Genomic DNA, 26,540 nt, shown 5'->3' with positions numbered 1-26,540 from the left:
GGTTCCGGAAAAAAGACAAATACTAAAGAAAAAACCCATCAGGTTTAGTGAAAAGCTGTCCTTGCAAACATTCAACTGAAGCTTTAAGCGGATCCGTCGTGATGTTTTTAATACTGGTATTTAAAACTTTTTAGAGACAGTTTTTACCAATCCCTTCAGTTGTAAATAATTCTTAAATTTAGTACTACTTTGTTCGAAAAAGGCGATCATTTTATTAAAATTTTAGTTTGGGTGGAATTAATGTGCCTTTTTTAAATAAATACATTTCCATTTTTATATCCGAAATAAACTTACATTGCGACTTAATACGAAATGTGTTTAAAATATACAAATAGCATACGAAACTAAAGATAACCACAACATATTTACAGCTTATTTACACAATTAAAAATAATCCCAATCCTTTTAAGCCAACTAAAGCTGGAAAACGACCCTTTTGATGCACAGCATCTACAGTTTGTTTTGGGCGTAGAAACTGTTCCATACAGACTCGATTTTCTGCAGCTCCGGAAGAGTTTTAAATTCAAACTGCTCGCCAATATTTAGGCATTTAATGTCCGATTCATTTTCGATCGGGGCGAATTTTTGTGACTTTAAGGTTTCACAGTTGGGATCGCCATTAGTGGCGAAACTTGTCCACACGTCGATCATGCCTGTTATTACTTTGTACTCCGGTGAGTCGGGAGCTGATTGGTGGGACAGCATACTGTGGAATATGTAGCACAGATCGTCTCCATGACAAACTCCGCGCATTTGATGTCCGCACAGCACTATCCTGATAGCATTACAAAGCTTGGAATCGTGGTCAAAGCGGTATAAGTATGTGGGGGCACTCGACTGGCGGAATCGAGCCAATGCAGCGCGGTAGATCGGATGCCAGAATTCCCGGTAGGAGCATAGCTCGAGGAACTTCATCATATTGGCCTGGTTGCATGGTTCGTCGCCAAAGTAGGCTTTCTTTAATTGCAGGCCGTAGTTTTCTCGCAGTTTTGGATCCAAATTAGGGCTCAAATCTTTAGGAAGCACATTTTTGCAGTTTCCCACTTCATCCAAAGTAGCAGGCCGACGAGAAACCTCTGTAAGAATACAAATTGAGTTAAAGATTAAGTTTCTAGAACACATTTAAATAGCTTACCAGGATAAAAAAGCAATCCCTCGAAACTGGTGCCACCAAACATAATGGGCACTCGGTTGCTCCAACTATTGTGCATCATCTCATAGGGCGACTTGTCAATTACAGTGTGCTCCGTTTTATAGGGTTCCACAACTGGTCCAAAGGCAAAGAGGACTCGGTGGTGCTTCTCGTCCTTGCTCAGCACTGTGGCAGATGCTTTGACAATCTCGCCTCCGCTAATCGACTTTAGAAAATCAAAAATCTGTTTGTCCTTATTGTCGCCACTGTATCCCAGTTTTTGGGCCAGACGGTAAGCCCAATCATTTCGAGGTGGATGCGTCCATGGGCACAATACGCTTCCGGACATCACTATTGCCTTGTGAACCAAGCCCTCGGTCTGGGAACTGAGTGTTAAAAAATGAGTTGACGCTCCGCCGGCACTTTCCCCAAATAGTGTAACGTTGTTGGGATCCCCGCCGAAGGCCTCGATGTTCTGCTGGACCCAACGAAGACCCATGATTTGATCTTTGAGTCCTGCGTTACCGGGCACATTCAGCTGCGGATCATCCAAGCTCAGGAATCCTAGAGCACCCAGTCGATAAGCCACTGTTACTATAATCACATCCTTGGACATGAAAAAATCGGGACTATACATATCCCGCGAGGCTTCTCCCACCTGAAAGCCACCGCCATAGATCCAAACCATCACTGGCCGTAGTTTGTTTGGTTGCAACTAAAATAAAAGAATTTCTTTATATTTAAAATAAAAAGGGATTATAATAAATACTCACATCCTTTGTATAAACATTGAGATACAAGCAATCCTCAGATCCCGCAAACTTCCGGAAGAACATGTGGGTCTGTAGGGGCTTTTCCGCAGCCGAAGTGCAATCCAGTTCCCGATCCCATGACTCCACTGGTACCGGGGCCTTGAATCGCAGCTCCCCCACAGGGGGCTTGGCAAAGGGAATTTTCTCAAAGCTCAAATAACTTCCCCCCCATATCGTGTTGCGCTTGACTCCGCGCACTGGACCCAGCTTAGTCTTTACCACCGAATAGATGGCTGTGGCCAATTTTCGTTGCTCATATTTAAAGCTTAGAACCCTGAAAGAGAAAATACAACATTCAGTAATCTTTTTTAGGGGACTTTTCTCTTTAAAAATAACTCCGGGTAACAATATTCCTCTTATTCAAATGTAAAATCGAAATCAGGTTAATGCTCTGAGTTTGATTACCCGCTTAACAACCGCCAAATAAGCATTTAGTGGTTGAAAACTTCTTGGTAAAGAGATAATACCCTCCTCCCTCACCCAATAAAAAGTTAACTCCCCATCAAAATATTTATATAATAACGACTTTGAATCTAATCCAGTTGGAAGCAGTCACGCATTGGGGACATGACGGCAGACAACAGTGAGCGCCAATTGCGAATTGCCGGCGAAGCGCTTTCAATGTCGTTGGGGTGCTTTCTGGTGTTGAAAGTCTTGCGATTGTCAGTGGCTTTTGACCAACCTCAACGCTTCAAACTTAGCATGCACGACCAGTTTTCTATTTTCTATAACTCTCCATTGTTTATGTCTGAGACTTTTTGTCACCAGATTTTTATGGCTAATTTGTGGGTGGGCGTGAGGCGGTTTAATTCATTTTATGGCTTATTTTTATTTACCTACACTGCGCACCTTCAATTTGTATCTATTTAACTGGCATTCTGCAAATGCACTGACATAGTTTGAATCGACATTATTTCACACGAATGCATACAAATCGGTAATTACGATTGAAATCGAGAGAAAGGCGAGATCAGGCTGTGCAGATTGCCCGCTACGTGACTGCTTTGAGGCTGTGAAAGCCAACTCTTCTCCGGGAAATTTCAAAAACAATTCACAGCAACGAATTGTTATGAAAATATTACTTGCCAGTGCATTTACGCCTCGCATTCATAATATTTAAATAGTCGGTAGTATAAGTAGCGAAGCATAACCAAAGTAGGCAATAAATTAAGTGCGGCGCTAATTTGGCCGTTTACCCTAGTATTAGCCCCTGTTTTATTTGCGAAATAAAATATTAATCACCAAACTTTTGCTTTCAATGTCTGGACTTCAAACACTTTAATCTTATCGTACACGGAATAATCGAAACGATAAGGGAAATGCGAAATTGTTCGATGTCATTTCAAATGCATTTATTTATAAGTTATACAAGTTAATGGCCCAGCAACTAATACTTGTTATAGACAAGGCTTTGTAATAAAACCAGATTTTATTGATGGAGACAAGTTTTGATAAATAATTTATTACTGGTTTATCAAAAGGGCATAGACTTGCAAATGGGATCGATTTAAAGTGCCTAGTCATGCCCAGAAGGCAGAAATTTAATCTGAAAATAGGTGAAATGAACTCTGTACCCTAAATACTTATCTGTATAATTCCCTATTTCAACAATTAAGTTGTTAGAGAATTATCGTACAACCAACATGTTCATTATTCACTGAATAATCATACAGAAAGAAAAAAGGATTTATGATAATTATAAAAACCATTTATACGCTTAAGATAAATATAATCACTTATATACTTAATGTCTTTAGGTTCCTATCATTTTAATATCTTCTAAAGATAACTTTTTCTTTTTTATGCCGCAAAGCTTTAATTAAAACTGACCTAACCCACATATCTGATTTCCTCAATTTATTTCCAGCAAACATAAACAAATAAAGATGAATAAATATAGATACATGCAATTAACACCATTGCGTGTACTCTGCAATAATTTATGTTAAAAATACCAACCGCCCGCAAAACTGCTAATAAACCTGCGAAAACGTGCAAAAAATAACAAATATATCAAAACAGCAACTCAAATGGATTCAAAGAAAAAAAAATGCAAATGCCGCTGAATCATGGGCGAAAAAATAAAAATAAATGATAAAACAAAAGCTAAAGAAAACAAGTGGCAGAAGCAGCATCATTAAGTTTATGCAAAACAACATACAACAGAAAAAAAAGCACAGAAACAAAAACCTACATCGAAACCAACATTATAGTTTGCGCAACCATTTCACCAACACAAGCCTCAGATATGTTTATTTGTTACACAACTATAAAATTACTAATACATTAAGCGTAGGGATGACTAATTTTATAGACTAAAGGTTTGAAACTCAGCTCAATACAACATAAAAAACTCTTATTTTTAAAATAATACCATTTGATTTATATTTTCAGCGTTTTTTTTAAGTGCATAAAAATGCATTTGTATGCATGTGAGGCAGAAGGTATTGCAACACCAAGACGCGAGACCTCAAAACACAGAAAACCGTTTATCACTTTACGTTGGTGCGAAAGAGAGAGCCATGTGGAAAATGGGAAAACTTACTTAAAGGTCAGCTTCAGCACATCGAAGAAGCGCGTAGCCATTTCCTCGCTATTATTTAAGCAAATCCACAAAACAAATAGTTTATTTCCAGCAACACGCTTCAATAACGAGCGCCTATTCCAGAGAAAGTGTCACAGTAAACTCCAAGCCCAGTTAGCGCGACGGACCGGCTGGTAACCTAGGGCTATAGTCGCGGATCCGAAACAATCGTTGTGCTCTTCGCGAGCACGCGGCACCAAGTGATCCAAAACTGGAGATCGGAGTACAACGTTGATTGTATGCCTCTTTGAATATCGGTTCTAAAGCTCTCATTTTCGCTCACCTGGAACAGCTGTTTTTTGATTACCTCTCCGCTCACTAATAAATACCGGTTGTGTTGTGTGCTTTCATATTTTGGTTTACTGTTACGTTTGGAATTCTTAGAACTGGCAATGCTGTATCGAGCTTTTTATAAAAGTTTTTTGTAGCTTTACAAAGAGCGGGTTGATTAAAAGCTTTTAGCTTTTTGCATAAGATCGTTTTTAAGCTTTTAATATTTGAAATTCAAACATGTCTAAGGTGTAGGTGGATCACCTTGAAAATAAACTTCAACTTGAGCTAATTAACATTAGTAACTGTTACTTAAGCTTTTTCAAGCCCACCTAATGAGTAGCCTCAGGTATAAACAAAAAATAAATAAGAGAACAAGAGGTTCGAATATTACGTATGTATGTATACGTATACGTAATGTCGAAATTACAATCTGCGGTTACACAAAAGAATAAAAGATTTTTTTTTGCTTGAACATTAATTTTTACCCCAACTTTTTCGTATTTTAGGATTGCAAAAGTAAAGTAAATAATTTAATATAAGTACCGACAAAGCCAAAATTATTACATGCACAACCCTGCGTATACGTAATATGAATAAATTGTACCTTTATCAAAACGTTACTTTTCTGCTAAAATCATTATTTTCAAGCCCATCTGACATTGAACTTGACTTTGACTTATGTCAAACAAAAAGTCATTATAATTAGATAATTTATTTAATTTTTTGTTGTCAGTTAATAATCCAAGTCATCTGGAGTGGAGTGGTATGGTTCGCTTTGTGTTATAACAGTGTCTGCCTCGGCTGATGGAACGTCATCACAAAAACCTAAGTGTAGAGTTACAGCAATCAAATGAAAACTAAAAAAAACTTTTTTAATTTAAGTTAATTGTTCGATGAAAAATATTGCTACCTAATGAGAAGCAACATTTGTAAAGCAGTATCCATTTCGACTAGTGCAGCTGCCTGTTAAAAATACGACTGATAAGCCTAAGATCAAAAATAGGCAGAGTAAGTACGGTAATCGAAATGGATTACTCAATCTATTAGCACTCATCAGCTGATTCACAGCTACTAGCAAAATGAATTCTACAGAAAAAAATTTAACGTTTGCCGCGATTACAAAGCCGTGACATTCACTTGCAATATGGATTCAATTATTAGAGCCAATCACCGTAACTAACATAAAATAATTAAAGGTTTCAATTAGCACAGAATTAGTCACGCTATATTTATTCAAGCGATTGGTTTATCTTCCGATAGTCCGAAAAATTATACGCATCACCACATATGCGATAATTTGTTCCTTTTATACGGTTGATAACTCACATAAGCCAGACAAAAAATTGGTGACGCAAATTTATGATCTCGATATCATGTTTTATGGACGTGATAACAAAAATGCAGCCACATGCTAGATTTGTGGACTTCATTACGGTTCTATGACGTTCCTTTATAATACTTACTGCTGAATAAAATCCCAGTATGTGTAGACCCGAGGAACAGCCTTCTCCTGATAGAGACTGAAATGCCTCACTTTTGCGAACGCAGCCAAATACTTTCTCATATTAATTGATGAAAACTATTTCAAAGCATTTTGTTATTCTTTATTTTCTTTGTCTTTAAATACAAACGATTTATTTGTATTTTGGTTTTAATAAAATATGGATTCATACTTTCTTAAATTTCTTAGTTTCATTGCATCACATGAAGCTTTCGACAAAAATTTATAACACTCGAATACACAGAGAAGTTGTAAATGGAAATAGATTCCTCTAGTCGAATCTATATCGTTACGCGCGCATTCGAAAAACATATTAGTCTGATCTATCAGATTTTATTTTAGTTTATCTCTTCTTATCCTAAAAGTTATGTAAAACTTGGACAGGTTTTCTGTTTGTTCAAAAACAACATTTTACCAAAAACAACTTATTCTTAAAAAAGGCTATATATGTAGACTTAGACTATAAATATATAAATAATTTGGTAAGGGTTCGCTTGTTAAATTTATTCAAACAAGTCAAATAGAAAATTATCTTGTTGTTAGTTTGTGCGTTCTTTATGGAAGAAAAGACGAATGGAAACCCTAAATTAATCTTTATGAAGGACTTAAACGATCTCAAATTGATTTTTATAATATATGTTTGATTTACATATGCATTGGCATTTAATAGTATCAGCGAGACTTAAAGGAACGTTAAATTTATGTTCTTTGCTCAGATTCCTTGGCTGTCTTATTTAGTTTTGTTTAATTTGTTTTGGTAGTTTCTCGTAGAAGGTACTTTAGTTGCGACTTGTTTCACACTCATAACTACATTTAAACAGACTGCTTAGGCTACAGATCCGATCTGGTAAGATATAGATATAGATACAAGCGGATGAACTTTAACACACCTAATAGAGTTCTCGACGTTAGAAAACTTAACAACAATAAATTTCTCTTCGATTTTAGGCCTAAAGCTACGCTTTCAAAAAAGGCTCAACATAAAGCTGTCAAAAACTACATTTCCAGGGTGAATCCAAAAGATGGTTGCCATTTTACAAATATTCAATGGGGAACACATAATTTACAATCGATAGGGATAGTCCCATTTAATATAAAGCATCCAAATTGTCTTTAATATGTATGTCCCTTCTCATTTGGCTACCGAAAACAATCCACCCAGGTTCAGATAAAGCTACAGGTCCTATCTAGATGGAGATACTCCAAATCCTACACCATATCCCTAGAGTAGCTCATCGCGACGGAAGAAGCTCTCCCAGATCATCAGCTTCCGCAGGTCTGGCACGTCGATCACCTTTAGCTCGTCGGATATGTTAAGGCACTTAAGCTGGTGCTTTTCAATGGCCGCCGCGTCCACCGGTTGCCACAGGTCCGCCTGTTCCGGGTCAAAATTGGGATTTCCACAGGTGGCAAAGTGCGTCCACAGGCCCACTAGCCGCTCAATGCACTTGTACTCCCGCGTATGGTTCTTCAGCTTCCGCGCCAGGGAATTGTAGAACAAGTAGGAGAGATCGTCGCCATGGCACGTGCCACGCACCTTCTTGCCACAGCTGAGGATGCGCAGATGATTGAAGTGCTTCGAGTCGAAGTCGAAGCGATACAGGTACGTCGGGGCACTTGTGGCATACTGCAAGCGGGACAATACTGTGCGGTAGATCGGGAACCAAAAGTACTCGTGAGAGACCATCTGCAACACAAAATATTAACAGGTTTAGTGATTTATTTTATTAAAATATATATATTCAATTGTTGTTTTATATTGCCACATGATAAGCCAATTTTGCACTACTGAAAAATTTATTTGCTTAGACTGTAACCCAATTTCCGGTATCTGAGATTCCGTTAAGTTTTTTATAAATATATAACTCTCACCTGTAGGTACTCGTGCAGAGTGTCTAGACTGGGGGTTTTGTCGCCGTAGTAGCACTGTCTCAGCTGTTCCCCGTACTCCCGGCAAAGGGCACTGTCTCTGTCCATATTCAACTCAATGGGAACCACGAATCTGCAGTCGTCCAGTTCGTTCAGACACTTGGGATTCGCCTTGGTCTCTGAGTACAGCAGTAAGCCCTCGTTGGAAACTCCGCCGAGGATCAGCGGGATATTATTGCTCCAGGCAGTGCGCATCATTTCGATGGGTTTCTTGGGCACTACACAGTGACTGGTCACGTAGGGCTCGATGACTGGTCCAAAGGAAAAGCCTATTCGCTCTTTTTTCTCCTCATCGATACACAATTCGCCGTTGGCCTTTATGATGTCCGACCCCTTGGCGTTGTTCAGAAATTCCCAAACATCGGAGATATTATTTTCGCCAGTGTAGCCCGCCTGGACTGCCAGACGATATGGCCAATTCCTCTGAGGAGTCACCGCCCAGGGAGAAAGCGTGTTGCCCGACATACAGATCGCCTTATGGAAGAGTCCACGTGTTTGCTCAGTAATCATCATGTAGTGCACCGAAGCACTGCCAGCACTATCCCCAAAAATGGTAATGTTCCCAGAATCTCCTCCAAAGCGAGAGCAGTTGGCCTTGACCCAGCGCAGGGCCAACACCTGATCCTTGAGTCCCGCATTTCCGGGCACATCGAACTCCGGATCATCGATGCACAGGAATCCTAATTAAATTTGATATTAATATTTTTATTTTTTTTAAATATATATTGTTAATATGTAACTCACCCAAAGGGCCTAATCTATAGTTTATTGAAATAACCACTACGTCCTCGCGCAGCAAGTAGTCCGGACTGTAGCATTCCCGAGACGCCTCGCCAAACTGAAATCCGCCTCCGTAAATCCAGACCATCACAGGCATGGGCTTGGTGGGATATAACTAAAGGGAAAAATAAACAATTGTTAAACTCGTGATACAAATTCTTGCAATGTCAAAGTCAAGTTGAATGGATTGAATGAATGGTTGTATGGATTTATTTCTCACTCACATTCTTTGTGTAAACATTGAGGTAGAGGCAGTCCTCAGATCCATCGGTCATCTCGAACACAAAATGCTTCTGCAGCGGCTTGGGGCCCTGGGAGGTACAGCTTTTGACCTCCGTCCAAACCTCCGGGGGCTGGGGGGCCTTGTAGCGTAGCTCCCCGACAGGAGGCTTGGCAAAGGGGATCCGCTCAAAACTGAAGTACGACTGACCGTAGATGGACTTCCGCTTGACGCCCTTGATAGGGCCGTAGGTGGTGCTGACGACAGTCTTTTCACTGGTCCTATAGCGACGTTGTTGGACCTTAAAGTCAACCATTCTGAGGGCAAAAGGATTGATAATGAGCTTAAGAGATTTGCGAACATATTTTTCAATTTCCCCCCATTAGATATAAGCCTAATCAGAGCCAAATAAGGCGCCATTAATCAGATACAATAAACGACGTCAGCTCCACTGATATTGATGGGAGCGTCTTTTCCGTTGCCGTTCCGCTGATAAGGTTAATTTTTTATCAGTTTTTGGCCGGCGGGCCAGGCCAGGTGTGCGCTATTTATCAGGAACCGCGATTCATCGCGATTCGCATTAAATCAGAGTGGTATATATTTTATATAACTTGTTGTTGCTAGACATTTAAATAAAACTCCAAGATATGAAAACCGCTAAGCAAACGTACTTCGGAAAATTTTTATGTTTTGTAAGTCATTCAACTTAACTGCTGAAATTCAAGGGCAAAGGTCGATGAAATCAAAGTGTAAGCCTTTGGCAAGGTAAAGTGAAGTGAACCCGCTAGTATGTTACATTTTTGTTATACAAAAAGTGAGTGCCTATTTAAACGAGGGTAATTAACCTATTTAGCCAGGCGCTGTTTTCGTTTTCTATAAATAAACGCCCCAAGGTCCAAGACCTTGATAAGTTGCCCGAAATATTCTCAATTTTAGAGCAAAATAATGATTTCATAGGTGTGCAAATGTGAATATTTTTTTCCCTTTAGACCAGCACCTGTTTTGGTAGCAATGGTGCGGCTTTTGTTTATCGACTGCCATAATTGCCAAGTCATGTACACAAAGTAATATCGTTCCTGTCGTTATTTTCGTTTTTCGGAATAGTTTTATATGCTTTTGTTAGCTCACTTGTGGAATGAAACGTGTTTCAACTTTTAATTAATTCCTTTTTAACTCCCCATTTGTCATAAGCAGCAGAGATACAAATTAAACCTGGCTATATCTTGGAAATCTTCCCCATTCTTTGTTTAATTTTTGTCTCTGCCGTTGTTTGCAAATGTCATCTACAGCTGAAGCAGCCACAAGGGCAGTGAAAATATATCAAAATTTATTTTTATTAATAGCCGGAACGAGCTCTTGCCGGTTTTCGGCTGTGATGGGAGCCAAAGCCCCAACGCATGATGTGAATAATACATCCGGAGCAATTTGGCTTTGGCTATCGCAGACACTGTCCTTGAACTTTGCCAAGGAAATTTTTATGTGCAAGGAGCGTTTAAGCTAATGGTCGGCACCTATAAAAAAACCAAAAAGTCAATATAAATAATGTTTATGACGGGTCTGCTTTACTCATAAAAGACTGGGTCCTAATGCCAGGCTTGCGTGAGGGCCGGTCATTTCTCAATCAGAGGTCCTAGGACTTAGAACACTCCTAATTTGGGCGTACAGGCCGTCAGATGTTATTAAAAACGTCGAAAGCTTGTGTAGAAAATACTCTATAAGGAACATTATTTATATAACCGTTCCCTATTATCTTTTACGCTCAGTGAAGTCAAATTCCTCTCCTAATTGTTAATATATGGTTCTGCCAAAAGATTTTGTGTGTCCCAAGTGATTAATGTTTTTTTATTTTTGGCTGTGGCGTCCCTGTATTTTAAGCAAATAAACACAACATTCTACAAAGACTCAGCAGAAAAATATTCAGCTGCTTATTAGCAACAAGTGACGACAGCTATGCCCAAAAAGTTCACTCGGAAATGGCCAAGACTTAAAGAAAATAAACTTCATCGTGTTTTATGTTCGAAGCAGTCATTAAATGTTTAAATTGTATTATTGGGAATCACGGCAATGTAGGCCTTATATATCGAATGTCGCTATTTCTTTCCAAATTAAAAATAATGACATATTATTTTAAATTCTTTGAAGCAAGAAACCTTATAGTCCAAAATGTTATCAGTCGAAATTGTAAAAATATTTTTTAAATGAAATTGAATTTGGTGATTTTTTATTATAAAAGTATGTTTGATAGGCTATTAGATTAAGTTAAATTTAATTATTTATATAAAATCATAGATTCCCGCGTTATCAGTGTTTATACTTTCCAGGTTTTGAATGCACTCGGAGATAGAGATAAGTTCTTATAAGACTTATGTCATGAGTGATTCAATTAGTTTTCTATATATTTTCCAGAGTTCTCTGCCGCCTGTGCGTTATCAGCTAGACAGAATACAAATCCGGCACGCGATAGATGGAAATGTGGCCCCACCTAATCTAAGCAAACATGACCGCCTGTCTGACCGACTGACTGACAGCCGGAGACGCAGGTCCATGTCATGGTCAAGTTAGTTTTTCGAACACTGCAGCACACGCGAAAATTATGATTGCTGGGTACATAAAAATACAGACATTAAATGAGTAAGAATTTAATTTCCGTCTCTGAATGGCCATAAAAACTTTTTTTTATTACATGGCTATCTTGAGGCTCCTAGCTGACCTTGACAAGGCTGCAAAAGCTTGGCGCGTGGACTGCACAATGGAAGCTTTCATTGCCATGAATGAAACACTCCGTAAGGAGGCCAAAAGCTTACAAATGTTGCAAGGATATTAGCGGGAAAGGGATGCGTCTGGCTTTAGCAGGTCAAGGAGTCAGTAGAAGGATTTTCGACTACATTGGCCTACAAACTTTAAATCTTTAATTCGCTTATTAAATTAGATTTTATTATTTTGACTTCATTGCGGCAATGGGCTATAGTATATTATATGACCATTTCGCCGTTGATTTTTCTCAACTTAATTTGATGAAAAATGCGCTAAAATTTGAACTCATTCATTGAACGGACCGTATACTATATGTATTATAATACATATGAATATCAGAATGTTTGCTCTTGTTGCGGCAATGCTTTCATTCTTTATCCATTTAAAAAAATTGTTTTCGCCCCACAAAAGCTTTTGGGAAAAAAATAATAGAGAAAATGCGGCAAAATTAAATGAAATTGACAAGAAGACAGTTGTGTTGGTGGACGTGGGCGGTAGAGCACGAACGGCTAGCGACAAAATTTCACAAGCCCCACATGAATGTTTATGCCGCGGGCATACACGACGTATGCGCAATGTCAGATATAAAGCATTTTAAGTAAAAGAATGTGTTTAAAACAAAACCAATCATAAGAAACGAATATAGTTAAGCAAAAATAAATTTATAGGAAAACTAAAGGATATTTTGCAGAGATTTAGCTGTATTTTATATTATATTTTGTTCAATTTCGAATCGAGACTTGAAAATGTTTTAAATTTTCACCAGTTTTTCCAAGTATGCTCTCACTTTTGACACTACTTCTTCCGCCTCTGATCTCCTGCCAAAATAATGGCAATTCGAATAAAGATGTTGAGGGCATCCATGTAAATGGCCAGGGCATGGTTGATCGGATCGAATAGGTATTGGCTGTGCTGCGGATGGTGCTCGGCCGCCTTCACAATCCGCTGAGTGTCATACAGGAGGAATCCGCTGAATAGGATCAATCCGCCATAAATAGACATGCTGGCCAGCCCCGCCCCCACGGCTGTGGTGGGCGGCAGCCACATGGAAGCCAAAGATGAGGCAAAGACCACACCCAACCCGATGGCCAGGGGTCCGCCCATGTGGAGGAATTTCTCGCTGGGCGCACAAGCGGCCACAGTGGACAAGGCTCCCACCACTCCGCCGGTGTAGAGGAAGGCTCTGGTCAGTATAGGACCTCCTAGAAGGCACATAGGCGCCAGAACAGCGCCCAGGATGGCACAGTGAGCAGCCCAGGCTATTTGCTTGGCTCCCAAGCCTGGGTGATACTCCATGCTCTGGGCCACGGCGCCACTAACCATCACCAGGCCAAGGGTCACCAGAGACGCAATCAACCCAGAACGCGTCATCAAGGCCATCATAGACTCCGATTGGAATATGGCAGCCGCGGAAGCTGCTGTTACGGCACAGGATGCCCCAAAGTAGGCGTAAGTGGCATGAATGCGGTCCCTCACATACTGCGGCCACATCACGGAATGATCGTAGATACTGGGCTGATTACTTAGGCCCAAACCGTAATAGCAAAGGCCAACAAGACCCATCAGGGCAGCCCCAGCCACGGCACCCTTACCCATTCCGTAGGCATTCTCAGTCGGCGGCCCCATCAGCCGATCCTTTAGAGAAGGGCCCTTGGAGCGGCTCTCCAAATGGGACCGCTCTCGGTCCTCGGAATCCCGAGAGTACTTCCTTCGGGTCAAGTTCTGAAAATCCTTCTTGGGTATTAAGGACTTTCCTGGTTTCATTGTTGGCATAATCCAAGGATTCCTCTTGAGGGGCGTCTGTGTAGACTTAAAAAGCCGGACTCCTCCTGTCTGCCCCAGGAGACGTACCGATCGTCCTGGCAGGGTGAGGGCTAAACGGGACAACAGCCTCTTGACGGGACTGTGTTGATTAACTAAATCTTTTTTTTGTCTTTTAGATTCTACCCGAAAAACATTTATTACTTTTAGAAAACCAATTAGAAGTAATGCAGTGAGGGGCTTATTTTGGTGAATGAGATTTCTAATAAATTTGAATCAAAAAGTAGAGAAAATTTTGAGACATGAGCGATAAACAAGAAACAGATTGTAGATTGAAAAAGAAAAGGTGACTATGTTCGTTTTGTGACGGTATGACAGCAGGAAATGAGATATCTGCTCTTAACCAGATTTGTAGACCTCGTATTTCCCACAAACAAATATTTGCACGTGCCCCCTTAATACCGTGAATTCCCAGCAGAGATTGTCGCTGTTGAAGGTTAATTGGCTTGCACCGATGAATTTGTTATGTCAATTGATCAAACCATTGATTTAAATTGATTTTAGTCCATAAATAACCATTGGGTCATTTCCAAATTTTAATTTCAAATATTCCAATGACATGGCTGAAAGCAGGCAATTTATTGAATGAAAATTGAAGATACATTGTAAATAAATTGTCAATTTATATACAGAAACTGATTGAACGTGGGCTTTGTAAATTTATTTATTTCGAACCATTTTGCTGACATAAATCACAAAAAATACGATTTAAATATGCAAATGAATGCAGAATAAAAATGGTTTAAAATTATTCGTGATATGGCGTCATTATATTGAACAACCATCAGACGTATCAATGATACTATTATTTCAATAAAAATGAGTGAAACACAAAAGTTTTCTATGGAAGCTTATCGCTTTGGGGCCAACGCACAGTAGCTACATTTATGGTAGGAAAATAACACTTTGAAATGATATTTCTTTTGCTGCCATCTATTCTTCTTTGTATCGCACTTAAATGAAATCATCGGAGCCCGAAATGAAACCAGTTAGCCACCAAAACCAAGCTGATCTCATACAACATTCTACCCCGGTCTTTGAAAAACGTCAAACACTTTTTTGCAGGCATAAAAAAAGAATGAGTCAACGGCCGCTGGGCTTACAATGGAATAATTTACATACATCCCGCAAACATCTGGGGGATGCGGCTGTGGGGGTATTATAGTTTGCTACCTAATTATTTGCGCAGTTTTAGTGTCGGCAAAAAAATAATACATGCCCATAAATAGATAGTCTCATAATGACGGCAGTGGGCTGGCTCGTTTTTATGTATCTGTGTTTACGTATTATTAAAAGGGCCTAGAATTTCTCGGAATCGTTGGCAGGGAAACAAAGGAACTCCTTTTGACAGGAGCTCTCACCACAACCCACCACAGCCCACCTGGCCCCCATTTATTGTTGTTGACTTATACATAATTAAATGTGTATTCGTGTCTCCCGCTGAGCACACGAGGTCCCTGGGGCAGGACATTGTAAACAGCTGCTAAGCAAAATATTGAAGCAATTTCGTTGCGCCCAGCTGCGTCAAATTCGTTACACAAAAATTTAAAAGAGAAAATTGTATATGCTTTTCGTAAAATTTGTCCCAGGGGGATTTGGAGTATTTTTTTTAGGAAAGATCCTATCGCATTTAATTTCCTCATCAATCAAAAGCAAACATAACAACATATATCAAGAAATAAATCATTATGAAAATATCGCCTGTTACAAGGCAATGCCAATTATCCAAGGCCTTAGTGTAGCCCGTTGTTTGCATAGGTGTGCAGTTGAATTATCTAGTGTGCTATAGTTTGGATGACACAATGCGCTGATGTCATGGGCCTGGTGTAATTGGAATGATTTTCATTAAACTCTTGGCTCGACAAATTAGACGTCTTTGAAAGGATTTAATTGTCGTGCCAAATTTGCTTGCTTTTGCAAGCTGAATAGTCAATCAAAGTAAGGCAGTATTTCCACATTTACGAGTACCCTCTCAACACCCATAAAATAATAAATAGAAACTTACTTGAGTCCAATTTTGAACTGATCGAAAGCAGCCATGGAAGACATCTTGTTGGTTGTTCTACGTTGTCTTGTTGGGCTCGAATTCAATCAACAAAAGTACAGCGGCTCGCTGAGAGAGAGAGCCTTGTTTTTTTAAATTTTTTCTTATGTTCAAATATATACAATATTTTGGAGGGTAGCGGCGTTTGGATAAATATTCAAAAAATTCCTTTTATAAAAAATTGTTTTGGTTTTTATGCTTAGACGAGTTGAGGAACTGCCAGCTGTTCGATGGCCTTGCAAGGACTGCGTATATCAACAAAATAGGATGCGAAGCGAAGCTTTTATGTCCTGCGCACAAACACACTAACACACGCATGAAAATTCGCGCTCCAAAAACAAAACGCACAAGCCAGGTACTTTCACACGTTTATCACATAACTTTTACTTCGGTAGCGAAATTTATAATAGTTCGAATCACTATAAATCAGGAATCAGTGTTGGTTTCACTTTAATGTATATATTTTTTGTGGGGGCTGGCTAAACTATATGGGAGCTGTTACCGTTACGCGTCCGCTTAGCGTGATGGCAGCTCGTCAACTGCTCGCGAAAGCACAAAAAGTTCTAAGTTGTAGGCCAAAAGCTTTCAAACCCATGCGAAACATAAAAAGCGTGCGGTGCGTGTATCTGTGGGATTGTTGTTTCTGTTTGAATGTATTTCCCGGTGGGAGATACTTGGAACTGTTATCTATAATTCAGTGGCACAGCAATTATGTGTATTAGGGTATTTTCTATTCAACTGACTCACAGACAATTACATGGCACAAAACTCGACTTTGTCCTGTCTGTCACTATCCATAAAAAACAGAGGCAACAGATAAGAAAAATGTATTGGTTGGGTAACAAGTTGTGATTTGGCTGATTCGACAATATTTTTTTGGTTGGCTCACTTTTTGTTTGATGGGGGGTGTCATGCGACGATAATCTCTATGGCCCACTCATGGTTTGATAAGAGAAGCGTGGAATCGATTTCGGGAGTGATTCATACTTTGCTAAAGGGGTTTTCTATGAAGCTGTAAAAGGAAAAGTACTTGACGTTGTATAGCTTATCAGAAACGTTTTGCGTAAGAAAAAGTATTAATAATGGCCTATTTTATAGAAATAGTTGATAGCACAATGCTTTTTGGGAACTATTGCGTATATTTCCAAAAATTATTTTATTTTTGATTTTATTTGAGAAGCTGTTATCGGGTTTTTTTTTCTTATTAAATACATTTGCTTAGTAAAAAACTTTTTTATTATTAATTCCGGCGGCTACGATATGATTAATATATTAGCATTGTTATGAAAAATATAATAATATAATTTTAAATTAGTCAACATATTTGATTGACTCACCGTAAACCTGGAAATCCCTTAAATTATTGTGTATTTCATAAAGTCAATATTATTGTAGATAAAGCATGACACAGTCCTATTGTTTTTCTTGTTTCTAGGCCCCAGAACACCAAGAGGTTAAGTAAACAAAGCCAAGAATACATAAAGGAGTGCAGGATAAACACAGGACACAGCTGATTACAGTAACTGACTCCTGTTGCTGTCGAAAGCTTATGGGGGTCACAAAATAAAAATATGCCCAAACCAAAAGCTTTCCACTATTAAGCTTTAGCAACCAAACTAAGTTTGATTAATATCGCCACATTATTCTATCACTTGGGTCAGCGTCTGCCCCAAGTAATTGCTTCTAGTTATGGTCAGTTCTAGTCCTAAATCTAAAGATGCACGCAACGGCCTCCGATTAAACCTAATCAAATTATGTTTATAGAAAAATAACCCCAACACAGAGAAAAGTATTCGGCAAATATATAAATTAAACGAAACTATGTAACCCCAGTCGTTGTTTTTTATGAAAATGAATAAAATAAAAGGGATATTTTAATAAAACATAATATGGAAATATTTTATTTTATTATTTTTTTGAATATTTATTTCATTATTTCCTTTATTTATTAATTAATATATATTTCTTTTATAATATTTTGCCCTGTGCATGTTTTGAATGAGCAGGCAAAAGATTTGTTTATATTTATGATATGCTAAATAAATAACCTTGGATGGGGGGTAATATAAACTCTCGTGACTTTTGGCGCTTATGTTGCCATGCGCTCTTTTATTAGAGAGCTTTTACAATCTGATATTTTTTCGCATATATGTAGCATTACTGCTCTGCGAATCAAAAAACGCTCTCGATTTTCTCATCTCTGTGGACGATCTCGTGCTCTGGGAGTGCTGGCACGTTTTTCCGAACACACGTATATGTGAATATGTGCGAATGGTTCTCTAATTCATTTAAATCAATTTAACTAAAGTTGTCGTTTTTTTGTGCTATTCCTGGCATTGTCAGGTCGGCACATTGTTAGATTTTAAATGATTTTGATTAAGCCCAACTGATTTCAATCAGCAGTGCCAGAAAAAGTATTAATAATGGCAAAATGTGCCATTCTGAATTTCTGTTTTTGGGGACTTACCCCGACCATATGTTGTCCATATTTCAACTGTTTACTCTGGGCGATTTTTGGGATAAGAGCTTCGAAGAAGTCTGAAAATCGGGCCAGTGACTAAGTGGTTTTCCCAAAAGCCAAAATTATATTGAATTAAAAATTCATACACGGCAAACTCGCAACTTAAGCTTCCGTGTTTTCCCGCCACAAAGTTGGTTTGGTTGGGAAAATGTAAATGGAATATCAAATGTCCAAGAAGTGAATGGAAACAACGTGCCGGCTCAACGGTTCAAGTCGCACATGATAATGTGAGGATTTCGCGCCGCGCAACAATTGCCTCATGAATTTTTCAAAGGCAAATCAAATCAAAGCGTACTCTCCCTGCCACGCCCCAACCACCGTGCCCGCCCCTCATCAGTGTCCTCCTCGGGACCGGCGAAAAGTCATAATTTTCCGGCTGCTCGCGTGACTTTCCATGCCATTTCGTGACTTGATTACAGCGCACGGTTAACATGCGTCCTTGTTGTTAGCGCTTCAGCTTACCATGTTGAAGTTGTTATTGTTTCTAGGACAGGATAATTGGGGGAGCGGCGTTGGCTCTTTTTTTTTGTGCCATCAAAGGTCTGATCCCACTCCTGGCTCCTGCACGTGACACAAAACTATTGTCTGTGATTTTAAAATTCGAACAAAAACTTCTGACACACTCTGTTCGTTTTAGATCCGGGAGGAGTGGCTGCGGAAAAAGGATAGTTTCTTTTAAGGAATGTCCTGAAAAGGAAATTGATATGGGTGCCTTGAGAGTTGGTCGTTTGAAAGCGAAATAATAGTGAAAGTAACAGGATATACTTGCCTTTAATAAGGATTAGCCTTGACTTCAGCGAAGACTGCGGTTTTCTTATATTAATACGAAAATTTAATTATTGTAGAAACTAATAAAATTAGTAAAACCACAAATTTAACTAAAAATCTCTTGACTTAAATCTTTTAGAGAATAATTAAACAACCTTGTGGGGGCATTCTCCCGTAAGTCTTTGCATATTTTGCGGCTTTCCAAAAGACTTGAAATTATAATTCGGTCATGCCTGAAATGCGGCCCAAAAATTAAAAACAAGAAAAGCCAGAGGTCCACGAAATTTGCTAAGCACCTGTAAATAATAATTACGATATTACAACATAAACCGAATGTCGAAAAAGAGCCGTTAGCGGGCAAAGGTCAGCGGAAGTCAACGCTGCGGAGCTTTGCTAAATTTGAAGCACGTGTAAGTTTTTAATTACAATTAATGGCTGGCCCATATGGTGCGGGAGTGGGGAGCTGCAGAGGTTAACGGTTTGACTGAGAGGGTATTTGTCTGAATTGTGTTTTTAGCGGCCTTTGAAGTTACCATAGACACAAACACATAAACACAACATCCTCTCCACAACGGGCTGTAGAGAGGGGGGCAAGAACACAAACACAAATGTGTGCGTAGGGACATGTGTGTATCTTTGGTCTGGGGGCAGGTGTGCGGGGGATTTTGGTTTTGTCACCTGACAGCAATCACCTGAATGCGCGTGTGTGTGGAGCGCTGTCTGGTTTTTTGTGCAGGTGTTAATATTGTCATGTTTGAGTATTTAAGTATTTTTAATATCATAACACGTTGCATACTTTATGGGGTAGCTTTGGCATGGATTTAACCCAAACGCACACAAGCGTAATTCCACAAACACACTTGAATTCATAAGCAGATAAATTTATGGTTTGTTTTCTCACACCCAACAAATGGTTGTCTAATTTAGAAATATTTTAGCAACAATAATAACAGCATTAAACAGTGTAAACAGTCATCATAGTATATGGTTAAAAACCTTTTAAGCTTTTAGGGCCAACTGAATAGTTTTTAATTTAAACAAGATATTTACCCAATTGTGTCCGTAAACATATTCATTTTTTATTTAGTGACTAACTTTTAGTCCTATGGCTAGGCTATAAAAAATCGCTATTTACATGTGTACATTTGATGTGCATTTAAGGCCACCGCGGGGCCGGCTTAGGGTCTATATTGCTATATCTAAATGGGGAGTGTCATGAGCAAATAAGAGACTCTTAAGTTAAGAGGACTATTTAATATAGGAGTTGTCTGTCATAGACGTTGTCCCAGATTCGCATCTTCTCGGCCTCGGGCAAATCAATCACCTGCACATCGTGCGATATATTCAGGCATTTGAACACCTTGTCGTCGCGCGAAATGGGCAGCCACGCCCCTTGGGCCTGATGCTTCTCGTCGTGCGTGACCATCGGGATGTTGGGATCCCCGCAAATGGCGAACTGCACCACCATTGAGACCAGTCGCCTTATTGTCTTAAACTCGGCCGTGCGGCGCTTTAGCTTCTTCGCCGCCGCATTGTAGAACAAATATGACAAATCGTCGGCATGGCAGGTGCCGCGTACCTTGCGTCCGCAGGTGATAATCCGCATAATGTTAAAGTGCTTCGAGTCGAAGTCGAATCGATAGAGGAACGTGGGTGTTGAAGGTGCGTGATTGGCTCGCGAGAGCAATGTCCTTTGGATGCCGTGCCAGAAATATTTATACGAAAAGAGCTAAAAATTTAAGGAATGTGATTAGAAGGTTCTAGATTGTTTATTTTTTTTGCGATTACTCACATCACTGTACTCCAAAATGGTCTTTCGTCCGGGTTTCTTGTCTCCGAAGTAGACCTCGCGCACGTACTTGCCAAACGCCTTCCTTTGGTCCTCGTCCAGGTGGGCATCCCTGGGAGCCAAGTACTCGCAGTCACCCAGTTTGCAGAGCAACTCTGGCCACTTGTTCACCTCCGGGAACATGAGTAGGCCCTCGAACGAGTTGCCACCGATAACCATGGGAATGCTGCTGCCCCAACAATTTCGCATCATCTCTAGTGGCGATTTTGGGATCACACAGTGAGGAGTCATGTAGGGTTCTATGGTGGGTCCAAAGCAAAACATGGTGAGTCGCTGATGTCGCTCCTCCATGGTTATAATATCATCGGCCACCTTCAGCAGGGTGCTGGCCTTGCATTTCTTGATGTGGGCAAATATCTGGCGATCGTTCTCCTCGCCGGTGTATCCTGTAGCCTGGGCCAGACGATAGGCCCAGTTGATGTGGGTGGGAATTTGTGCCCAGGGCGAAAGTGCACATCCCGACATAATCACAGACTTGTGAAACAGACCCTTGGCCTGATCCGTTAGCATCATGTAGTGCGTGGAAGCTCCGCCAGCACTCTCGCCAAAAACCGTAATGTTCTCAGGGTCCCCGCCAAAGAATTGGCAATTCTTCTTGACCCACCGTAGGGCCATCACCTGATCCTTGAGACCTGCATTCCCAGGTATATCTAACTCCTCGTCGGCGAAGCTTAGGAATCCCAGTGCTCCGAGGCGATAGGATATTACTACCAGCACCACATGCTCCATCATTATGTAATCGGGACTGTAGAGATCCCGTGAGGCTTCCCCCATTTGAAATCCACCGCCATAGATCCAAACCAAAACCGGTAGAGGCTTGTGCGGATGCAGCTGAAAAAAAATTATTTATTTAGCCAAGATCTTTAAGGATAATAAATAAACTTTGACAGGACTCACCTCCCTGGTGTAGACATTTAAGTACAGGCAGTCCTCGCTACCCTGGACCAGATTGAGAACGACGTTCACCTGGCAGGGCTTCGAGCACACCCGGGTGCAGCGGCGCACCTCCGTCCAGTGGTCCGGCTCGACGGGCGCCTTGAAGCGGAGCTCGCCCACTGGCGGCTTGGCGAACGGGATGCCCTCAAAGCTGTAGTAGTTGTTGCCGTAGATCGACTGCCACTTCACTCCCTTCACCTTGCCGTAGACGGTGTCGGCGATGACCTTGTCGTTGCTGCGCAGGCGCTGCTGGTTCGTCTTGAACTTGACGTAGCTGCAAGGACAGCGAAAATTTATTCTAGTGGGAAATATACACCTCTAGTACTGTGCCCGCCTCTCAAAGTGTGCGCCAGTTTGCTTTCATTATTGTTTGTAAACAAATACACAAACTTTTACGATTTTTCTAGTATTTTTTTGAAAATTTTCAATTAGCGCGTAAACAAAATGGACTATAAATAGGCAAAAATGGAAATAGATTGCTAAATGACCTGATAGACTCATTGATGACCTGGAAGCTAAACGGGGCTTGAATCAATTAAGAGTAATAACACTTAAGAAAATTAAAAATTAAACAATTTTTTTAAATGTGGATTTTATTTTTTAATTGAGAGTGTAAAGTTCTCTGATTAAAGTTTAAAAATTGAGATAAGCTTGAGAAAAAAATAGATCTTGTTTTTTTTAAATTCTGCTTGAAGTTTTATATACATGAACAATAAACTTGTCTACCTAATTGTGATAATTTTTTTCCATTATTTAAAAAATCTTCCAAATTTAAATCCTCTAGTGGAATATAAACCCCCAATTTCTATATCCCCATCGAACTATGCGCCATATATCATCGAAAATACCACACACAAGTGGGGGCGTGGCCCATTTGGATTTCAAGTGCGTTTCCATTTCGGAACGTGCCTCTAAACGACGCGTGAGCCGATCCGCAACAGATCGCCACACGTTACTGCGATGTAGCCGATCTCATAAATGCCCGTATAGTGAAATAAAAAAAGCCGGAATGCCGTCCAGTCCAGACGCGTTCATATCGAATCTGATGGCCACAACTCATGAGATGAGAGCAAACGAGTGTAGTAAACAGTGGGCCACGACTTATTAACAGCTGCCCAGTGTCTATCTCTGGTAGCCTTGAGGAGATTCCAGTAGAAATCTCTTTTGAAGTGCAATTGGTGTGATTTATTAGATATCTAGTGCTAATTACAAGTTTCCATTTTGCATTCTGCCCGAGGTCAAGCCCTCAGATCAAGCTACTGAATAATACACACTGCTAGTTCTAAAACCAGTTGATTGTTGCTCTGGTTGAAAGTGAATTTAATTATTTATGAACATTTATATATTCCATCTTAGCTGCTCGGGGTAATCAAACTTTCAACTAAGCAATGGTTTCGACATCCCAATCAACAAATTAAAGAACTCAAAATCAATTCCAGCCGTTTCAACCCATTTCAAACATAATAGCCGGTGTTTATTTTAATTTTTTTCATAAAATAAACTGTACAAAATCCACTGGGCAACTCAAAATATTTACAAATTAAAAACGGATGAGGCGAAGTGAAATGGAAATGAAAATGGAAAATTTCAGCAAATCAATCAATATTCCATGCATCAAAGCTTTGGGTGCAGGTCAATGGCATTTTGCTTGAGTGCATTCGATATTCAATATTATTTTTCCCAGCAAAGGAAAATTGAAAAATATATAATTCCATATTTTTTCATATATCAAAATCATGCAATCATGCGAAAAGATATGAAGAAGGAAAATACAATCGTCCATATTAAACTGCATCACAATTTTTATCGTCTTAAAAATTCCAAGCAATTTCAACATTTTAAATGTAAGAAATGGATAAAATTTAGGAAATATGAAGAAAACGAAAGAAAATATTGTATGCCTTTAATTAAAACTATCTGTGGTGTAACCGACACCTAATTCCAATATATATTTTTGAAACGTGGAAGACACTTTTAACTAAAGAGCAAAAGAGTGGCAAAAATTGTATAAAAAAATGTGCATTCGAACGATGAACTTCTTCCAAGTGGTTAACCTTGCTTGACTTCTTCGTTTCGTTAATTTACTTTGAATACTTTGATTCTGTTTAAATATTTTTTACTGTCCAACATCAAATGTTTATGTCGATGCAGCATTTTTATGTAAGAACCTTGACATTTGCCAAACGTGACTCTTGTTAAATATTTTTACCAAAAAAACCATAAAGTTCACTAGAAGCACTTGTCATGAACGATAATTATTTAATTTCGCAAATAATTTGTCTGCCAGCACATGTATGATTTATATCAGGTAGTAAACTAGTTAGATAATGGGACTGTCGCGTCATATGACCGCCCACTCAACAGTAAGCTGAATTTTAAAATCTTATCAGTGTTTATTGATAATAATTGATAAAAAAAAAAAACAAGAAAAAGACAAATCTTAACAGTTTCGGTTATCAATTTCTGTGTAGAGCTTAGACATTATTCGCAGAACTGCTTCCTCGAGGAAGAGTCCAGAGTTTGATTTAAGATAATGTGTATTGATTAGAGATTGACACTTCAGGTACAAGGTCCAGACTAGATGTCTGCTGACCATTTCTAGATTGCTATGACCACTGATTATCATGGTAATTACCACAGTCTGTTGGCGCGATTTTGCCTCGATGACGTTTTGATTTGATTATCGCCAAAGCTGCTGATGCGGATGCAAATTGTTGGTGTTTTCATAACCTTATCGGCGGCCGAATGCCTATTTTTAAGACCCCTAAGCTGAACCGGATTTCGACATCTGCTACAGGGGTCTGTAATCGATCGATAAGCACTGAAGCTCGGCGGGCCGGACTCCTGTTATCAGTGCGTCTCGGCTTGAGACACGTACGGTCATGGCAACTGGCGTGTTGCAATATAGAAAAATGTGCGACCAGCCAATTGACCTTATTGATTGATGGATTAACTGGTCACAGAGTCGCTGAGATGAATTAAACATGGGTAATGAAAAAAATATAGGGCCTCTTAGTATCCGATTTCGCAACCAAACATATAAAATTGGCTCCAAGGCCATTGAAATAGAAACATTCTTATCAACAAAAACCCTTGATACTTAATTTGTAGTGGACGCTGGCGTGTTTCTACAACTTACTGTTAAACCTGCCCCACATTAAATTAATTTTATTAATATTTTTCCACTTACTTCAATGCGATGCGCATCTGATCCGCTACAGCTATATCGAATGACATCTTGATGCAGTCTCACGCTACTGACCACAATCGATTCCCTTCCCGGTAAGCTATATATTATTCTATGCAGGGATATACAATATGTATGTATACACGACTGCGAACTAAAAAATACACAAATCACAATCCGCAAGCTGTTCAAAATCCCAGTAAAAATAAATGCACGGTACCGGGTGGAGAAGGCAAAAAATCTATAAAATAAAAGTCGTGAATGGTTGAACGGAACTCGTATCAGGGCACCAAAATTTTTGATTTGTAACCATTAGTTTTTATTTTAGTTGGGCTTGGTTTTTGTAAGTTTATTTCTTTAACTTCACACACGCACACACAACCAATGGGTGGGAATGCCACATCACTTGTTGCTATAAGCTGAACTATTCCCGATTTCACAGAAACGGCTTAATTGAAATAAGCGGACACAGCTGCCGACGATTGAAGGAAATACAAATTTCCAGCCTGAATTTAAGGCTGGCGTTGCGCTTTACTCAGGGTCCGCTCGGCAACTGAGCATTTAAAGTAAGCGCCGGCTAAGTTTAGTGCCCGCCAATGTTCGCCGTTCGCCTCGCGCACAAACACTCGCACGCTGTTGATTTTTCCACTCATTTGCTCATTCCGCCTCGACCACCGGGTCGTATGAGTGATATTCTAGCTCTAGGCCGCCTAGATTATGAACTTGTATGTGTTTGTTTGTGTGTCCGCGACTGTGTGCGAATCGCACTCAAAGGCCTTTGGGCAGCGTCTGCTTGAGTGGGTTCGCTTTCTGAACGTGCTGGGCGCCGTGGTTTTGTTTAAACGTTATCGTTTTTGTTGTTGCCGATTTGTTTATTTATTGTTTATAGCAACCGCAAGTGTCCGGCTATCAGGCGTGAAAATTATTGTTTACGTTTTTATTGGAGTTTAGGACTCTATTTTTAATACTTGCGTGTATAATGAAAAATTAAACATTTGTTTAAAAACAAATATAAATGCCAGGAAAACATGTTTCACATACCCCTAAATGGAATATAAGTTTTATTGGAACGGGGTTACCCATTTGGAAATGTAAAAAATTAAAATTGAACAGCCAGATACATTTTTAAATTTTGTTTAAAATAGAAATACATTCTCCCCACTCATACTATATACCACTCAGTGTATACCACTCATAAATCTAAAGTGCCTATATCCAATTTTCATCAGTGGTTCCGGTAATTCTATTAAGTGCCTTGTGGTTAAAACTATACCGACTGCCCTTAGACTTGACCATGATTAATCTATAGTATAGATTATACTATGCAATTAACAAAGTACCTGGCGATATCATCGATAGCTTAAATAATAGAACAAAAGGCATGAAATGAATGGGATACTGGAAAAAAGGCTGGCCATCGGAAAACTCC

The 26,540-nt window shown here is 39.5% G+C and overlaps 5 protein-coding genes and 1 long non-coding RNA gene across 9 annotated transcripts; 1 reads left to right on the top strand and 5 right to left on the bottom strand.

Annotated features, from left to right (window-relative positions):
- Nucleotides 1-185: 185 nt before the first annotated feature.
- Nucleotides 186-6,434, bottom strand: alpha-Est10 (alpha-Esterase-10). Of its 2 annotated transcripts, none has more exons than XM_070282167.1 (4): nucleotides 6,265-6,434; nucleotides 1,906-2,218; nucleotides 1,136-1,847; nucleotides 186-1,076 (listed from the first exon to the last, which is right to left on the bottom strand). In XM_070282167.1, exons 1-4 carry the CDS (start codon nucleotides 6,363-6,365, stop codon nucleotides 451-453), a joined length of 1,752 nt encoding a protein of 583 aa, XP_070138268.1. In that variant the 5' UTR covers nucleotides 6,366-6,434; the 3' UTR covers nucleotides 186-450. The 2 variants fall into 2 exon arrangements, with proteins under 2 accessions (XP_070138268.1, XP_017104730.2); XM_017249241.3 differs by lacking the exon at nucleotides 6,265-6,434 and adding an exon at nucleotides 4,490-4,746.
- On the bottom strand, nucleotides 5,396-5,746 carry LOC138926781 (uncharacterized). Its single transcript, XM_070282170.1, has 2 exons — nucleotides 5,712-5,746; nucleotides 5,396-5,658 (listed from the first exon to the last, which is right to left on the bottom strand). The coding sequence occupies exons 1-2, from the start codon at nucleotides 5,744-5,746 to the stop codon at nucleotides 5,535-5,537; spliced, it is 159 nt and encodes a 52-aa protein (XP_070138271.1). The 3' UTR covers nucleotides 5,396-5,534.
- Nucleotides 6,384-16,377, bottom strand: alpha-Est9 (alpha-Esterase-9). Of its 2 annotated transcripts, none has more exons than XM_017249195.3 (5): nucleotides 15,812-16,377; nucleotides 9,236-9,548; nucleotides 8,976-9,126; nucleotides 8,175-8,911; nucleotides 6,384-7,989 (listed from the first exon to the last, which is right to left on the bottom strand). In XM_017249195.3, the coding sequence occupies exons 1-5, from the start codon at nucleotides 15,853-15,855 to the stop codon at nucleotides 7,525-7,527; spliced, it is 1,710 nt and encodes a 569-aa protein (XP_017104684.2). In that variant the 5' UTR covers nucleotides 15,856-16,377; the 3' UTR covers nucleotides 6,384-7,524. The 2 variants fall into 2 exon arrangements, with proteins under 2 accessions (XP_017104684.2, XP_070138270.1); XM_070282169.1 differs by lacking the exon at nucleotides 15,812-16,377 and adding an exon at nucleotides 10,229-10,287.
- Nucleotides 11,217-12,247, top strand: LOC138926782 (uncharacterized). The gene is made up of 3 exons (XR_011443432.1): nucleotides 11,217-11,463; nucleotides 11,638-11,862; nucleotides 11,929-12,247. It is a non-coding gene; the product is annotated as an uncharacterized lncRNA (long non-coding RNA).
- On the bottom strand, nucleotides 12,679-14,095 carry Mics1 (Mitochondrial morphology and cristae structure 1). Its single transcript, XM_017249196.3, has one exon. It carries the CDS (start codon nucleotides 13,756-13,758, stop codon nucleotides 12,781-12,783), a length of 978 nt encoding a protein of 325 aa, XP_017104685.3. The 5' UTR covers nucleotides 13,759-14,095; the 3' UTR covers nucleotides 12,679-12,780.
- Nucleotides 16,378-20,184: 3,807 nt separating the features above from the next.
- Nucleotides 20,185-25,675, bottom strand: alpha-Est8 (alpha-Esterase-8). Of its 2 annotated transcripts, XM_070282168.1 has the most exons (5): nucleotides 25,487-25,675; nucleotides 25,115-25,352; nucleotides 21,886-22,198; nucleotides 20,932-21,819; nucleotides 20,185-20,868 (listed from the first exon to the last, which is right to left on the bottom strand). In XM_070282168.1, exons 2-5 carry the CDS (start codon nucleotides 25,159-25,161, stop codon nucleotides 20,392-20,394), a joined length of 1,725 nt encoding a protein of 574 aa, XP_070138269.1. In that variant the 5' UTR covers nucleotides 25,162-25,352; nucleotides 25,487-25,675; the 3' UTR covers nucleotides 20,185-20,391. The 2 variants fall into 2 exon arrangements, with proteins under 2 accessions (XP_070138269.1, XP_017104725.2); XM_017249236.3 differs by having other exon boundaries at nucleotides 25,115-25,675.
- Between the last annotated feature and the right edge of the window lie 865 nt (nucleotides 25,676-26,540).

Source organism: Drosophila bipectinata, chromosome 3R, assembly GCF_030179905.1.
Source record: "Drosophila bipectinata strain 14024-0381.07 chromosome 3R, DbipHiC1v2, whole genome shotgun sequence".
NCBI classification, from domain to species: domain Eukaryota; kingdom Metazoa; phylum Arthropoda; class Insecta; order Diptera; family Drosophilidae; genus Drosophila; species Drosophila bipectinata.
Note: the sequence above shows the minus strand (reverse complement) of the source record. Positions and strands in the feature narration are given on the sequence as shown.

Coding starts and splice junctions, on each gene's coding strand:
- alpha-Est10 (XM_070282167.1), bottom strand. CDS start 6,365: ATGAGAAAGTATTTGGCTGCGTTCGCAAAAGTGAGGCATTTCAGTCTC. Junction 2,219..6,264: donor TACTGGGATTTTATTCAGCA/GTAAGTATTATA, acceptor TTTCTCTTTCAG/GGTTCTAAGCTTTAAATATG. Junction 1,077..1,135: donor GGGATTGCTTTTTTATCCTG/GTAAGCTATTTA, acceptor GTATTCTTACAG/AGGTTTCTCGTCGGCCTGCT.
- alpha-Est8 (XM_017249236.3), bottom strand. CDS start 25,161: ATGTCATTCGATATAGCTGTAGCGGATCAGATGCGCATCGCATTGAA. Junction 22,199..25,114: donor CAGATGCGCATCGCATTGAA/GTAAGTGGAAAA, acceptor CTGTCCTTGCAG/CTACGTCAAGTTCAAGACGA. Junction 21,820..21,885: donor TAAATGTCTACACCAGGGAG/GTGAGTCCTGTC, acceptor ATTTTTTTTCAG/CTGCATCCGCACAAGCCTCT.
- LOC138926781 (XM_070282170.1), bottom strand. CDS start 5,746: ATGGATACTGCTTTACAAATGTTGCTTCTCATTAG. Junction 5,659..5,711: donor CAAATGTTGCTTCTCATTAG/GTAGCAATATTT, acceptor AGTTTTTTTTAG/TTTTCATTTGATTGCTGTAA.
- Mics1 (XM_017249196.3), bottom strand. CDS start 13,758: ATGCCAACAATGAAACCAGGAAAGTCCTTAATACCCAAGAAGGATTTT.
- alpha-Est9 (XM_017249195.3), bottom strand. CDS start 15,855: ATGTCTTCCATGGCTGCTTTCGATCAGTTCAAAATTGGACTCAA. Junction 9,127..9,235: donor TCAATGTTTACACAAAGAAT/GTGAGTGAGAAA, acceptor TTTTCCCTTTAG/TTATATCCCACCAAGCCCAT. Junction 8,912..8,975: donor CTATAGATTAGGCCCTTTGG/GTGAGTTACATA, acceptor AAATTTAATTAG/GATTCCTGTGCATCGATGAT.